Below are 13,028 nucleotides of genomic sequence, written 5' to 3'. Positions count from 1 at the left end.
CGTCAGCTGAGGTATCTGCTAACTTTGAGTTACTTTTACATTGAGTTTTACTTTTACAGTTTACTCAAGTAGAGTAGTGGGTGCTGGGCTCTTACTTACCACATTCGACAGCTGTTTGCCGTCAAATTCTACTCTCAAATCAAGTGCATACATACTCGTATATTTATCTCAATGAATTTAGAAGGTTATGAAGTTTATTTCGTTACTATTATAATTATTTATATGTACTCTTATGCTTTGTAAATTGTTTAAAAATAAATCTTAAATTTACTTTAAGTCGGCTAGTAAAATTTTACTTAACTAATACATCAAATCGTTTTGTATTATATCTCATCAATATCAAGTGGTTCTTAAATTAAATCTCTCTTTTTTCATTTAGTATAGCATCTACATACGTATGCATGTGTGTGTGTGTGTGTGTGTGTATGTGTGTGTGTGTGTAATCGAGCTTTGTTTTTATGTTTGTTTTCCTGTATATATGCAGCTGTACTCGATATGTGCGCTGTACCATTACATACGCCAAGCTCAACAACAAAATGTAGATTCAGTTAAATTTTATCTAATATTAATCTTAAATTTCGAGCTGAATATAATTTTTTTAACGGGGAGCTCTACATATATTAGAAGTATTTATCTATCTTTGTTGCCATTATAAAATCCACATACATATGTAGGTTCAGAATATACATACCTCCCCATACCCTGTACATATATGTATGTATTAGTAAATGTAATACAATATTTACCATAACTTTTCTGCACCAACGTTTTGTTTTTGTTTTTATTATACACTAGTTGGTAATTGACTACGAAGCTTTTGGATACTTTATATGGAGTGTAAAAACAAAACGAAATGGCTGGCTTCATTAGACAATTCTCAATTTCCCCTCTTTGCCCTTTTAGTATTTATGTACATATGTATGTAGGTATGTCACATGTCACAGGGTCACTCACTCACTTATATTTTTACAAAAATCAAAAATATGATTATATGAACGAGATTTCTTTAAGCTTTCTTAGGTGGTTCCAAGTAATTATTCCTTTTTTCCGCAGAGAAGAAGCGGACAATAGTTCGTTTTAACTACTCAAGCACTTATGTAGTACTTTTGGATAATTTCAAGCGATTTCCTTAAATGCATATGTCGCTCGTTTGATGGAAGAACGTCATAACCCAAAAACAGTTTTTTCTAGATAAGTATGCAGAAATTATTATTATTAGTTTTTATTATTAGTAGCTACCGCGCCGGCTTTGGGCGCATTGTCCTGAACAGCTTTATTTTTTCATGGCAATATCTATTAAAGAATGAAAAAGCTCCTCATAAAAATATCTGCCGTTCGGACTTGGCTTGAAACTGTAGGTCCCTCCATTTGTGGAACAACATCAAGACGCATACCACAAATAGGAGGAGGAGCCAGGCCAAACACCCAAAAAGGGTGTACGCGCCAATTATATATAGACATATATATATCCATTAAAGTACACCAACTCTCTTTTATAGGGTCTTTTTTTACACGATTTTGAAATAACGCGGCTCACTAATCAATGTTTTTACACGAAATTTTCGTTCTTGCTCGAACCTCAAAATAAAAAATGCTTTTTTTTTAAACAAAAAATAATTCCTTAAATCCATCCATCCATCTTAGGCAAGGATGTGTATTATCGTCACTCTTGTTCAACTTAGTCGTGTACCTGCGACAAGCGTGTGCGGGCAGCAGAGGCATTTCCTTTGGGTTATTCGGCCGGCTTGAAGACCTAGACTATGCGGACGGCATTTGTTTACTATCGCACAAATACTCAGATGCATCAGCTGAACTAGAAGCGGTATGCCATGCAGCAGCACGAAGAGGTCTAAGAATTAACATAGCAAAGACGAAAGTAATGCAGATTAACAGCACCGAAACTCAAGCCCTTCAAATTGCCTACTCCCCACTTGAAGATGTAGATGCATTTTGCTACCTTGGGAGTATAATTTCAAAAAACAGCGGATCAACAACTGACACACGCAACAGAATATCTAAGGGACGCGTTGCATTTTGGCCTGCTGGACAAGGTATGAAGATCAACGCGCATCTCCAGGCACACAAAACTGAAAATATTTGATGCCAACGTGAAGTCGATAGCTCTGTATGGATGTGAAACATGGAACTTACAATCATTGCAATCCTTCCTAAACCGTTGCCTACGAAAGATAATGCGGATATTCTGGCCTGTTATTATAAGCAATGATGATCTTTGGGCGGCTACTGGGGAAACACCAGTTCACATAGAAATTATGCGTCGCAAGTGGAAATGGATCGGGCACACATTGCGCAAACACGGGATGACATCGCAAGGACAGCGCTAGACTGGTATCCCCAAGGAAGCCGTAGGTGCGGGAGACCAACCAACACATGGAGGCGACAAGTAGCAGCAGAGGCGGACAGAGCAGGCCTTTCCTGGAGTCAAATTACACATCTAGCTGCAAACAAACGAAATTATAACTTGTTTATTGAAGCCCTATGTTTCATCTAGGAACTATGGAAATATATATATACATATATAGAATTCCTAAAAAGATGTCTTATCAATCTAAACAAATTTCGTATAAGGGCAATACGTACATTTGTACATTTAACAACTAATCAAATCTAACTGTGCATTAAAATTTGAACGTAATATTTAGGTAGCGTCTAGCTGGATAATAAGTACAAAGAACAATGTGGCGCAAAATTAATCATACAATTTCGTTTTTGAATCAATTTTTAAAAATACAAAAAAAGTGATTTTGAGTGATGTAACATTTTATTTGACCTTTACGCACCCCATTGCCTGCCTATTTATATACCGCACCACTCTAGTTCACAAGTGCCAAATATTATTGACGTAAGACGCCATTTGCAAAATATATAAATTTTCCGTTAGGGTGATTAATCTTGAATAAAACTCCACCCAGGAGCTAAATTTAACAGTCAACCATCGTGGTTTATATATAAATCAAATTTCAACACCGTTCTCCACGCTCTTAAGGGGACAGATATCTGTAAAAAAAAATTTTTTTTTTTCATAAAATGTTAATATAATCCTTTAAGAATATGTCAAAATATTTTTAGAACGTAAATTTAAGTATTTCTTATATTATAGATCGCCAACCGTGACGACTCTATTCTTTGCGTTCGAGCGCTGGGAGGGGTATAGTTACGTTGTCGACTTTAGACGCGTTTTCCTCAAAACTACAATATATTTTTCGAATTGGCGTACACGATAACTCGGAAAGTTATTTGCCGATCTTTTTTATGATATTACTTTCTATGTGAATTTAAAGTTTTTGAAAATTTTTCGAAAAAATAATTTTTTCGAAGCAAAAATAGTAGGAAAATTCGCTCCAAAACTCATTTTTTAAGCATTTTATTCCGCGAATTTTCTTCCCCCATTTTTGTTTAATTCATATAAAAATTATGACATTAGTAAGCAAAAAAATGTTTGGTTTTTTGTATTCAGGTCACTGACGCCGATGTTACAATGCCCGCCGATTAAGTAGCCCAGCTGCGACCTGCCTGGAAGAATGGAGTGTACATCCGCCATTTTAAATTATTAAAATAAAAAAAAATTTGTATATTATTTTAATATATAAATAAACTGTATGCCAATTTTGAAAAAAAATATTGACTTCTTCATTTTAAATAATTTTAATGAAAATCAGGGAAAATACGGCCGTTTACAGGTATCTGTCCCCTTAATAAATATACGACAAGTAGTTCGACCTATCAACAACTCTTCGCAGAACAGGAAAGAAACTACCGGAACAACAATTGGAATTGTTTATATACGGACGGATCAAAAACCAACACTAACACCACGTTTGTAGTTAATCAACAAGGATTGCTCATTTCTGGAGGCCAGTTAGCTGAACACTGCTCGGTGTTCACAGCAAAAGCAGAGGCCATATACAAAGCAGCGAAGTTCGCGCAGTGTAATAAAGGAAAATTCCCCATTTGTACGGATAGCAAGTCGTCCATTAAAGCCATACAAAACATTTACATATACAATAGTAGTAGCAAATTGGTTAAAAAACTAAGAGACCTTTGCATTCGGAACTTAAAAAAGGTCAACATTATGTGGGTACCAGGCCATAAAGGCATCCGAGGCAACGAGCGATCCGACAAAACAGCTCGACTTATGCCAGCAACAAGCCCATTGTTTCCAGTTTATTCAGAGAATGATTTATATAGGCATATAAAAAAACATATTGACTTGATTAAACAGTTCGTACTTGTTCTTGTATTAGTTTTATTATTATAACGGGTGATTCTTTAGCTATTATATTTTTAAACAGTTGGTTTAAACAGCTGACGACCGTTTCGTGTTTTGTTTCACTGTCAAACATCTTCAGTTTGGTCTATAATTTAACCATGAATCGTCTTACAAACGAACAGCTTTTGCAATTTATTATAAAAATGCGTGTTCTGTTAAGAAAGTTTATCGCGCGCTTCTTCCATTTTATGGTCAGTTTAATCGACCCTCTGAAGCGCTATTCGAGCTATTGTGACTAAATTTAGAGCCAAATATACATTATTGGACATCAAACCACCAACTCGCTTGGACTGCATGACATGTGGTTTCAGCAAGACGTGCAATGTGCCACATGCCACACAGCACGCGTAACAATGGACTTGTTGAGAGGCGAGTTCGGTGAGCATTTTATTTCACGTTCGGGACCTGTCAATTGGCCACCCAGATAGTGCGATATAACGCCTTTAGATTATTTTTTGTGGGGCTATGTTAAAGCTCATGTCTATTCAGATAAGCCTGCTTCAATTAACGCAGTGGAAGGCAACATTAAAGCATTTATATGTGAGATACCGGGCGAAACATTGGAAAGAGTATGCCAAAATTGGACTAAGCGGATGGACCATTTGAAGCGCAGTCGCGGTCAACATTTGCGTGAAATAATCTTCAAACATTAAATTATATGGACTCTACTATCGATTGAAATAAAAATTGCATGCTTTTTTCTGAATTTTACGCGTGTTTTTTCGGAAAAAAATAAATAAAGCCCGAGAGATGCGCTGGGCTTGACATAGTCATATCTACTGATGATACCATTTTTGGTCCAAAAATTGGCAAAATTGATTTTTGTTCTGAATTTTTATATGATTTGTACTTATGGATTGAATTTTAACCATACACTAATTAAACTTTTTTTTATAATAAAAATTAATAGGTTTTGTTTTACAAATACTTATACATTTAATATAGATTTCTATATTATTTCTTTTGTCAATTTTTTTGTGAAAATATTTAAAGTTTTCTCATCATACACGTTTCTTTTAAGTTGTCGAACATAACCCCAAATTTACCATATGTCGCATGTATGTATGTATGTATTTTTAAACGATTTTTTTTGCACGCATTTCTACGGAACGTATCCACTGTGTAAAAACACAGTTGGGTGTATCTCTTTTGATGAAAATGTGCATTTACTTTTATTTTTTAGGAGGCCTAGTAAATTGAAAAGTGTGAAGATGTTTTCCTCGAATATTTAATTTTTTGGGTTCTGACATTCTTCCAGCAAACAAGCGATATGTTCTTATCCATATGTATGTATGCATGTAGGTATGCAGGATGTATACCTACAATGAGTTCAATTGCAATATTTCTTACGTCTTGCCACATAAAGCAATTGCAAGCATTGACCAAATCGGGTCCCAGAGACCACGAAAATATGTTTGTACCTGGAAAGGCGTAGCATAATTAATTTTTACACATACATACATACATATGCAACGAGTGCTTGGCGCGTCACATTATTGTGCAAATATGAAGCGTTTAAAATCAGAGAGCATTTTCTTTTTTTTTAGTAATGTATGAACAATAATTTTTGGCTACATAAATTAGGTTTGCTCTTTCATTTTACTACATTTTGTATTGCATTCTGTACCTTAATATACAATAATTTAAATGTATATGCATACATACGTACAAATAACTCGCTTCCAATCAACACCTAATGAAAATAGCAGGGCCACACAGCTGGCGCCGCTCGAAACTGTGTCGACAGCAACAACCATATCCCGCTCACAAAATTGTTTACTGACCCCTTTTGTTAGAACACGCAGCCACACGGCTTCAAGTAGGCGCGTATGGATGCATGTAAGTATATTTGTATCTAATTCGCGCGTTTTGTATTTACGAGGTTAGTATGCTTGTACGCATGTATGGGGCATTCCACAATAGCACTCTGGTGGACGTATTGTTCCTTATGAGTATGTGGAATATTTCCGTTCGGCTTAGCAGGAACAACGATTGCCTTCGGACAAGCTGGCCAAACTGAATGTGCCGAGTCCGTTAGAACCAGGCGATTTCTTGTCTTGTGTCTTTTCGTCGTTATCGAAATTATCTCCCTAGAATGCAATTTGAAGTGTAAGTAGGCGAAAATATTATAAAATATTTTAATGTAATGCCTACCCGGCGTTCGCGTTGCTCCCGAATTTTTCGTGCTAATGCCAGAAACGCCTCCTCGATGTTTATGTTGCATTTGCAGGAGACTTCAAAGAAGGGCATATCAAAATTTTCAGCAATCTGACAAAAACAAAAAACGAAATGATTATTAGTCCATGGAGTCAAAGGTATATAAAATATATTATGAAATAGACACACAATAGATTATGAACTTGTAGTTTACTTCTAACGGGGTTTTCAGAAGGGATGTCCTAACTTCATTATATTATTTGCCCTTAATTTATCTTATTTCATTTGAAAAGTTTGAAAGAAAAAAGTTTGACAAATCATCGAAGTTTACGAGAATCATTTGAAACGTCCGTGCAAAAGTAACTTCATTACGTTATTTGCCCTTAATTTATCTTAGTTCACTTGAAAAGTTTGAAAGAAAAAAGTTTAACAAATCTTCGAAATTTACGAGGGTCGTTTGAAAAGTCCGTGCAAAAGTCCCAACTTCTTCATGTTATTTGTCCTTAATTTATCTCATTTCATTTGAAAAGTTTGAAAGAAAAAAGTTTGAAAAATCATCGAAGTTTACGAGGGTCGTTTGAAAGGTCCGTGCAAAAGTCCCAACTTTTTTATGTTATTTGTCCTTAATTTATCTCATTTCATTTGAAAAGTTTGAAAGAAAAAAGTTTAACAAATCTTCGATGATCGTTACATACAGTCTGTGCCAGAGGAAAAGAACCGGTTTTTTTCTTGTAACTTCAAGATATACTTCGTTCTGCTTTTTCCTGCATAATAGTCCCACTCAAGGGCTACGACGTCAGTGCTAACTCAGGTTAATGTCGTTCGAAACTTTCCCGTAAATGCAACCAAACACAAATGAGTGAGAAGTACGCGAAGCGTTTTGAGGCGGTATTTTCATGCACGCATTCGAAAGGGCCAAAAGTGATTAAAAAATCAAAAAAGTTTGTTATTATGTGGAATCAGCGGTATAAAGTGCACAAAAATATTGATGACTTTTCCGAGCGCGGCTTGAAGCAAGTGACGACAAAAAAGCAGGATAAAGCGATCGCCCAACTTTTTAAGTGGGACCCTTCTTTGCGACTTCGCCAAGCACGCACAATTCTTGCTAAAAAGAGAATAGATGTGAGTATCAACACCATCGAACGTCGACTGAAGGAGTCGAACATATCCTACCGTCCCACATCATCAAAACCTCTGCTCTTAGAAAAACACATTGAGAAACATCAAAACAAGCAAATGGCGTCACAGTATTGGACTGGCCTTCCCAGTCCCCAGACGTCAACCCCACTGAAAATGTGTGGGGAACTATGAAAACGCATCTTGCCGGAAAGCCAGCCCCTGATTTAAAGCAACTCGTGCGTCAAGTTCGCAAAATTTAGTCCTGTTTGTCGACGAGCTACGCAGAAAAGCTGGTTCTAAGTATGAGAAAGATGCCAGGCTATACTCGACATCGATGAAGACTACACGGCCTATTGAGTACATACTTTCAGGCAAACAAATTTTAAATATACAGTAGGTTCTGTTTTTATGCGGCTTTTTTTATGCGGTTTTGAAATAGTGCGGTTTTTTTTTTAAATTACAAAATGCATGTCGACCGATCGGGAATTGTACATATAAACAAGATTCTAAACCAGCTAAGCAAAAACTCATCACAGATTACATCAGAAATGCTAACCCTACAAGTATGGAACCGCCTGCATAACTATCTAGATCAGACGTGTACATTTCCTCAAGTGACGAAAGTGATTTTACGAACGCGCAACATATGGGTATTGTCTGATTCTATTTCTGACTTAAATTTATTTTTCGATTCTGACGTTTCTTAAATAAAGATATAATTTTCAAAAATACAATATTTTGTTTATGCGATTTTATTTAATTATTTCAGATTCATGCGGTCTATGGAGCGTATCTATAGTTATAATATGGGACTAGTGCCCTTTTTTATGCGATTTTATTACATTATTTCAGATTTATGCGGTTTTAGCACTTTTGAAACGTATCTATAGTTTTACTATAGAACTAGTAGCTTTTTTTATGCTGTTTTTTTTTATGCTGTTTCTTGCGGAACGTATCTACCGCATAAAAACAGAACCTACTGTATGTGTATCTATAATACTTGATGAATAATCGCGGTTCCTTTTTTCTGACACAGACTGTAGGTCAATAAAATTTACGAGGATCGTTTGAAAAGTCCGTGCAAAATCAGAGAGATGGCGGTACTGGCGCGTATAGAGGGTATGTTTAGTTAGTAGCATCTCTTGGAAAAACACACACCAAGTTTCAGCAGGATCGGTTTATTTCTCTGTGTTTGGCATTCGTTTGAATCGAGAAAGTCGAGTGATTTTCCTTCTCGTTTTTCTTCACGACCTCACGCCTCATCAGTCGCAAAATTAATGGAAATTAACGAAAATAGGGTTCCAACTCTTTTCACATCACCCCTTTCCTCAAGACTTGGCTCCCAACCACTATTATTAGTTCGCCAATTCGAAGAAATTATTATTACCATATTTGCTCGATCGCCGGCCGGGGGTGTAAAGTGCCGTAACAAAAAAGTTCCATTGGGATCGATTTGCAGCTTTTGATTTTATCTGTGGCCAAGTGAGCGAATCGTTAACAGTGGTGACTCCATTAAATGGGGTTCGCTTTCATGTTCCTTTTGGTCGCCTTCTACAACGACGAGAGCTTTGCGGATACCAGTCCAATGACATTCTGCTGATGCCAGCAGGACGGTTTAAAGATTGTGTAACCAATCCATTTCCATTTTCATCCACGAATCTCAATTTCAATTGGTCTTTGACCACTTCGAGTAAGGAGCTCGTCATTCGACATCCAGTCAACAAATACACAGAATGGCTCTAAGGCAGCGATTTATAAAAGTTTGAATTCTTTTTGTGGTTTGGAGCGGTACAGACCACGTTTCACAGCCATTTAATTGCACAGACTTAACAGTTGAGTTATTTGTTGGACTAACTCGAAATGTGTTCAACAATGCCGACTTAAAATGGACGAACTCTACAAAAATGGGCGGGTCACGATTTACTAGATACCAGGACACAAAGGACACATGCATGGGCATTAGCTGTCTGTTAGTTGGCTGAATGACAGTTCAGAGTATTGTTTCCAAGCGCGCGGTAGCATTTTTTCGAGAGTAAACGTGAAAATGGAAAATCAGGAATGGATTTCAAACACAATAGTGTGATTGTATTATATTTGGCTGGACAATTCGAACCAGCGATTCTTCGTGAGCCTGAACACCTTAAATATGATAAATAAAGTTTTAGCTTGTCGCACCATTACTCGTTACAATAAACTGGTAGCGTCGTGAAACGTCATGGAGGTGGTCATCAAAAGACTGCAACGTCTCGTGAAATGGTTCAAAAAGTGAAGAAGCGACTTGAGCGAAATCCCCGACGAATTGCCAATCAAAGGGCGAAAGAACTGAAAATATCTGACCTTAGCATCCGCCGCATACTGAAAAATGGTCTCAAAGTAAAGCCTTACGAGACCCAAAAGCCGCATGATCTCCCACCAAAGCAGCAACAAGTCAGACTTGAGATTGCGAAGGAGTTGCTTCGCTTGGCCGAAAGCAGTCAATTTACGAACATTGTGTTTTCTGACGACAAATTTTCCAAATTGAGTAATTCGTAAACTCCCAAAACGATAAGGTTTATTTGACCGACCGTTCATACAAGAATTTGAGTCATCGATTGGTCACCAGGAGGCAGCACCAACCGCTGTAACCGCAGATGGGCGCCCTCCCATCGTTTTCATCGAGCCTGGCGCCAAGGTAAATACGAAATATTATCGGGAAAGTATTCTGTAGGTTGCTTTGTGGCCGTGGGCAGACAAACGTTTCGGCGGCAGCCAATGGACGTTTCAACAGGACTCGGCACCATCTCACAAAGCTCGAGTGAACCAAGAATGACTAAAAAACAACGTTTCGAACTTCATAACGTCCACACGATGGCTCTCAAATTCACCAGACGCGAATACGATTGATTATTCTCTTTGGGCCATTTTGGAGCGCGAACTAAAAGTTTCACCAATCTCGACCCCAAAAAAAAAGTGCGAGTGCGCCAAAATGCCTAAAAGTCACATTTGGGCAGCTTGCGATTCGTTTATGAACCGTCTCAAGGCCTTAGTCAAGGCAAGAGGTGACCATGTCGAGAAAAAGTAAATTGATTTTGAATTTTGTATTATTTTCACACATTTTTCACTTCGAATTGAATAAAAGTAATTTTCAAAACTAAATTTATGGCCTTTTTAATTGATTACACTTCGAGTGCCGGACCCTGCATTATTTGGAGGGATCAACAAACTATGTAGAACAGCGTTGGGGGAAGTGCATAAGCCTAAAAGGAGACTATGTCGAAAAATAAAAACTGTATCCAAAAATATCCGAAACAATTAAGTGTTTTTCTTTTATTTTTTTACGGACTTTTCCAACGACCTGCGTATGAATGCGTATTACTCAAATTAAAGTTCAGTGCGTGAAAATTATACAAGTGGCGCACTTCGTGAATTTTACTTGATTGAGGTAGACAAATAGTTTTTATTATTATTTATAGACTATATTTACAATATATCCCTACTTTATTAGCACACTGACTACTAGATAGAAAAATAGTTATGAACCAAATCGTTTCAAACTAAATAAAAATTAACCTTCTGGCTTAATATTTCGTTACCTTTATTTCAGTTTAAAGATAGCTCACGTTTATACTCACTTTTTCACCTCTTTCTTTATCAACCGCTCGCTGCGTAGCCGAACATTCGCATTTGTTGCCCACTAAGACTTTGACAACATCCGGTGACGCGTTCTACATAAATTTACACAAATTAGATGCTTCTTGGTCAATTACTTAAATTTGTAAATACTTAATTATATACATACATAGGTACATTCATATGCACATGTATGTATGTATATGTATATCTTATTTGTTTGTATACACACAAATTACCTCTTGAATGTTTCGCAACCAATATGACAAGTTATTGTAGCTCTCCAAATTCGTCACATCGTACATCAGTAGAATGCCCATCGCTCCTCGATAGTAGGCTGTGGTTAGGGTACGAAATCTTTCTTGTCCAGCTGTGTCCCAAATTTGTAGCTTTATTGGCACTCCATCCAAATTGATAAGCTTCTGTTTAAAGTCGATACCTAGACAAAACGCAGAGTTAGTTAGTGGAAAGAACAAAGTTTTCTATATGGAAAATTTTACAACCGATTTGTGCAACACTTGTGTCTGGTCACTAGTAAATACATACAATATTATGCAATTATTATATTTGGGTGTGCATAAGGAGGTGAAGTCGTTAAAAATATTAAACATTAAAATCATAAAATGGGACTTCAAATTGCATCTTTTTCATCACCATTTGTGGCATGAAATTGGTTCACGTCAAGGCGTGCAATGATAAGTTAGCAAGATGAGGTTTTTTCTAACTTAAAATATTTTTTTATTTCTATTTTTTCAAATGTCCACTGCTTCCCATTTGCTTATGGATGAATTTGCTTTTGTGTGGGCGCAAACTTACCTATAGTAGATATGTATGTATCGTAGTATTTCTCATCACAATACCTATGGACAATACACGTTTTGCCCACATTCGAGTCCCCGAGCACCAGAACTTTATAGGTTGCAACAAAGTCCAAAGCCATTGTGTTTTTACGATATCAGTGCCGTTCAGGTCAATCGCCTGTCTGTTTGCTGGGACGTTTTAGGCAATATGGGTCGAATTTAACGGCGTTTCCAAAATGGTGTAAAACTCCTTTTTATGGTATTGGAATATGTAATAAATGCTGTGCCTCTCCTCCTTTGATAACAGTTTCATATAATTTACTAAAAACACTTTGCACGCTCGTGGTTGTTGGTGTTGTTTAAAAAATGAGATTTTCAACAATTTAGAAGTTCTTTCTTGAGTTATATTTATTCAACGCGTACTTCTATATTTTCAGCTTTCAGGTCTGTAGAGAAAAGTATGATTCAGCATCACCGTGAAGAACTCGTAAATGGACGCACGAAAAATCAATACTGTCTTGACGTATGAAAACAAGTCAACGTATGCCAACTCCTAACCAACAGTTTGCTTTGTGCAGTGTTTGTGGAACGTGAGTGACAGGCATTTGTTCGAAAATAACGCCTGCGTTTTATGAAGGGTTTGGTCGAAGGGTTGGTGTGCATGCCTTGAGGGTTGAAGAATGGTCGTCGATGGTTTGTTTACGGTTTCTTCAATGCACAGATGATACCATAAGGCTCACTTTTACTTGTTATTCGCAAAACAGCTGGACATATTCGAAAACGATGAAGACGTGTATGTGCGTACATATTTGCATACATATACGCATACATACATACAAGTACATGTATGCGTATGTATGCATGCACGCGTCAGTACTTGCAAAGATTTATTTTGGTGTAAAAATTATGAATGAACTTGAAGCTAAATATTAAAAGGATATAACCACTTTTGCTACTGGCTTTTACTACTACAGCTTCGAAACTCCGAGCATGAACATCAAATAATATAAAAAGTGTTTTCTAATAGCGGTCGCCCATCGGTAAGCAATTGC

At 36.9% G+C, this 13,028-nt stretch overlaps 1 protein-coding gene across 1 annotated transcript; it reads right to left on the bottom strand.

Moving 5' to 3' along the window:
- Positions 1–179: 179 nt before the first annotated feature.
- LOC128864143 (ras-related protein Rab-13) lies at positions 180–12,554 on the bottom strand. The gene is made up of 5 exons (XM_054103665.1): positions 11,993–12,554; positions 11,416–11,615; positions 11,179–11,271; positions 6,446–6,559; positions 180–6,381 (listed from the first exon to the last, which is right to left on the bottom strand). The coding sequence occupies exons 1-5, from the start codon at positions 12,114–12,116 to the stop codon at positions 6,268–6,270; spliced, it is 645 nt and encodes a 214-aa protein (XP_053959640.1). The 5' UTR covers positions 12,117–12,554; the 3' UTR covers positions 180–6,267.
- Between the last annotated feature and the right edge of the window lie 474 nt (positions 12,555–13,028).

Source organism: Anastrepha ludens, chromosome 2, assembly GCF_028408465.1.
Source record: "Anastrepha ludens isolate Willacy chromosome 2, idAnaLude1.1, whole genome shotgun sequence".
NCBI classification, from domain to species: domain Eukaryota; kingdom Metazoa; phylum Arthropoda; class Insecta; order Diptera; family Tephritidae; genus Anastrepha; species Anastrepha ludens.
The sequence above is the reverse complement of the archived record's forward strand: the minus strand, read 5'-3'. Positions and strand labels throughout refer to the sequence as shown.

What these genes read in the sequence shown, in the direction of transcription:
- LOC128864143 (XM_054103665.1), bottom strand. Translation starts at nt 12,116, where the DNA reads ATGGCTTTGGACTTTGTTGCAACCTATAAAGTTCTGGTGCTCGGGGAC. An exon ending in GGTTGCGAAACATTCAAGAG is followed by an intron (nt 11,272 to 11,415) that starts GTAATTTGTGTG and finishes AAATTTATGTAG; the next exon opens with AACGCGTCACCGGATGTTGT. An exon ending in ATAAAGAAAGAGGTGAAAAA is followed by an intron (nt 6,560 to 11,178) that starts GTGAGTATAAAC and finishes TGTTTTTGTCAG; the next exon opens with ATTGCTGAAAATTTTGATAT.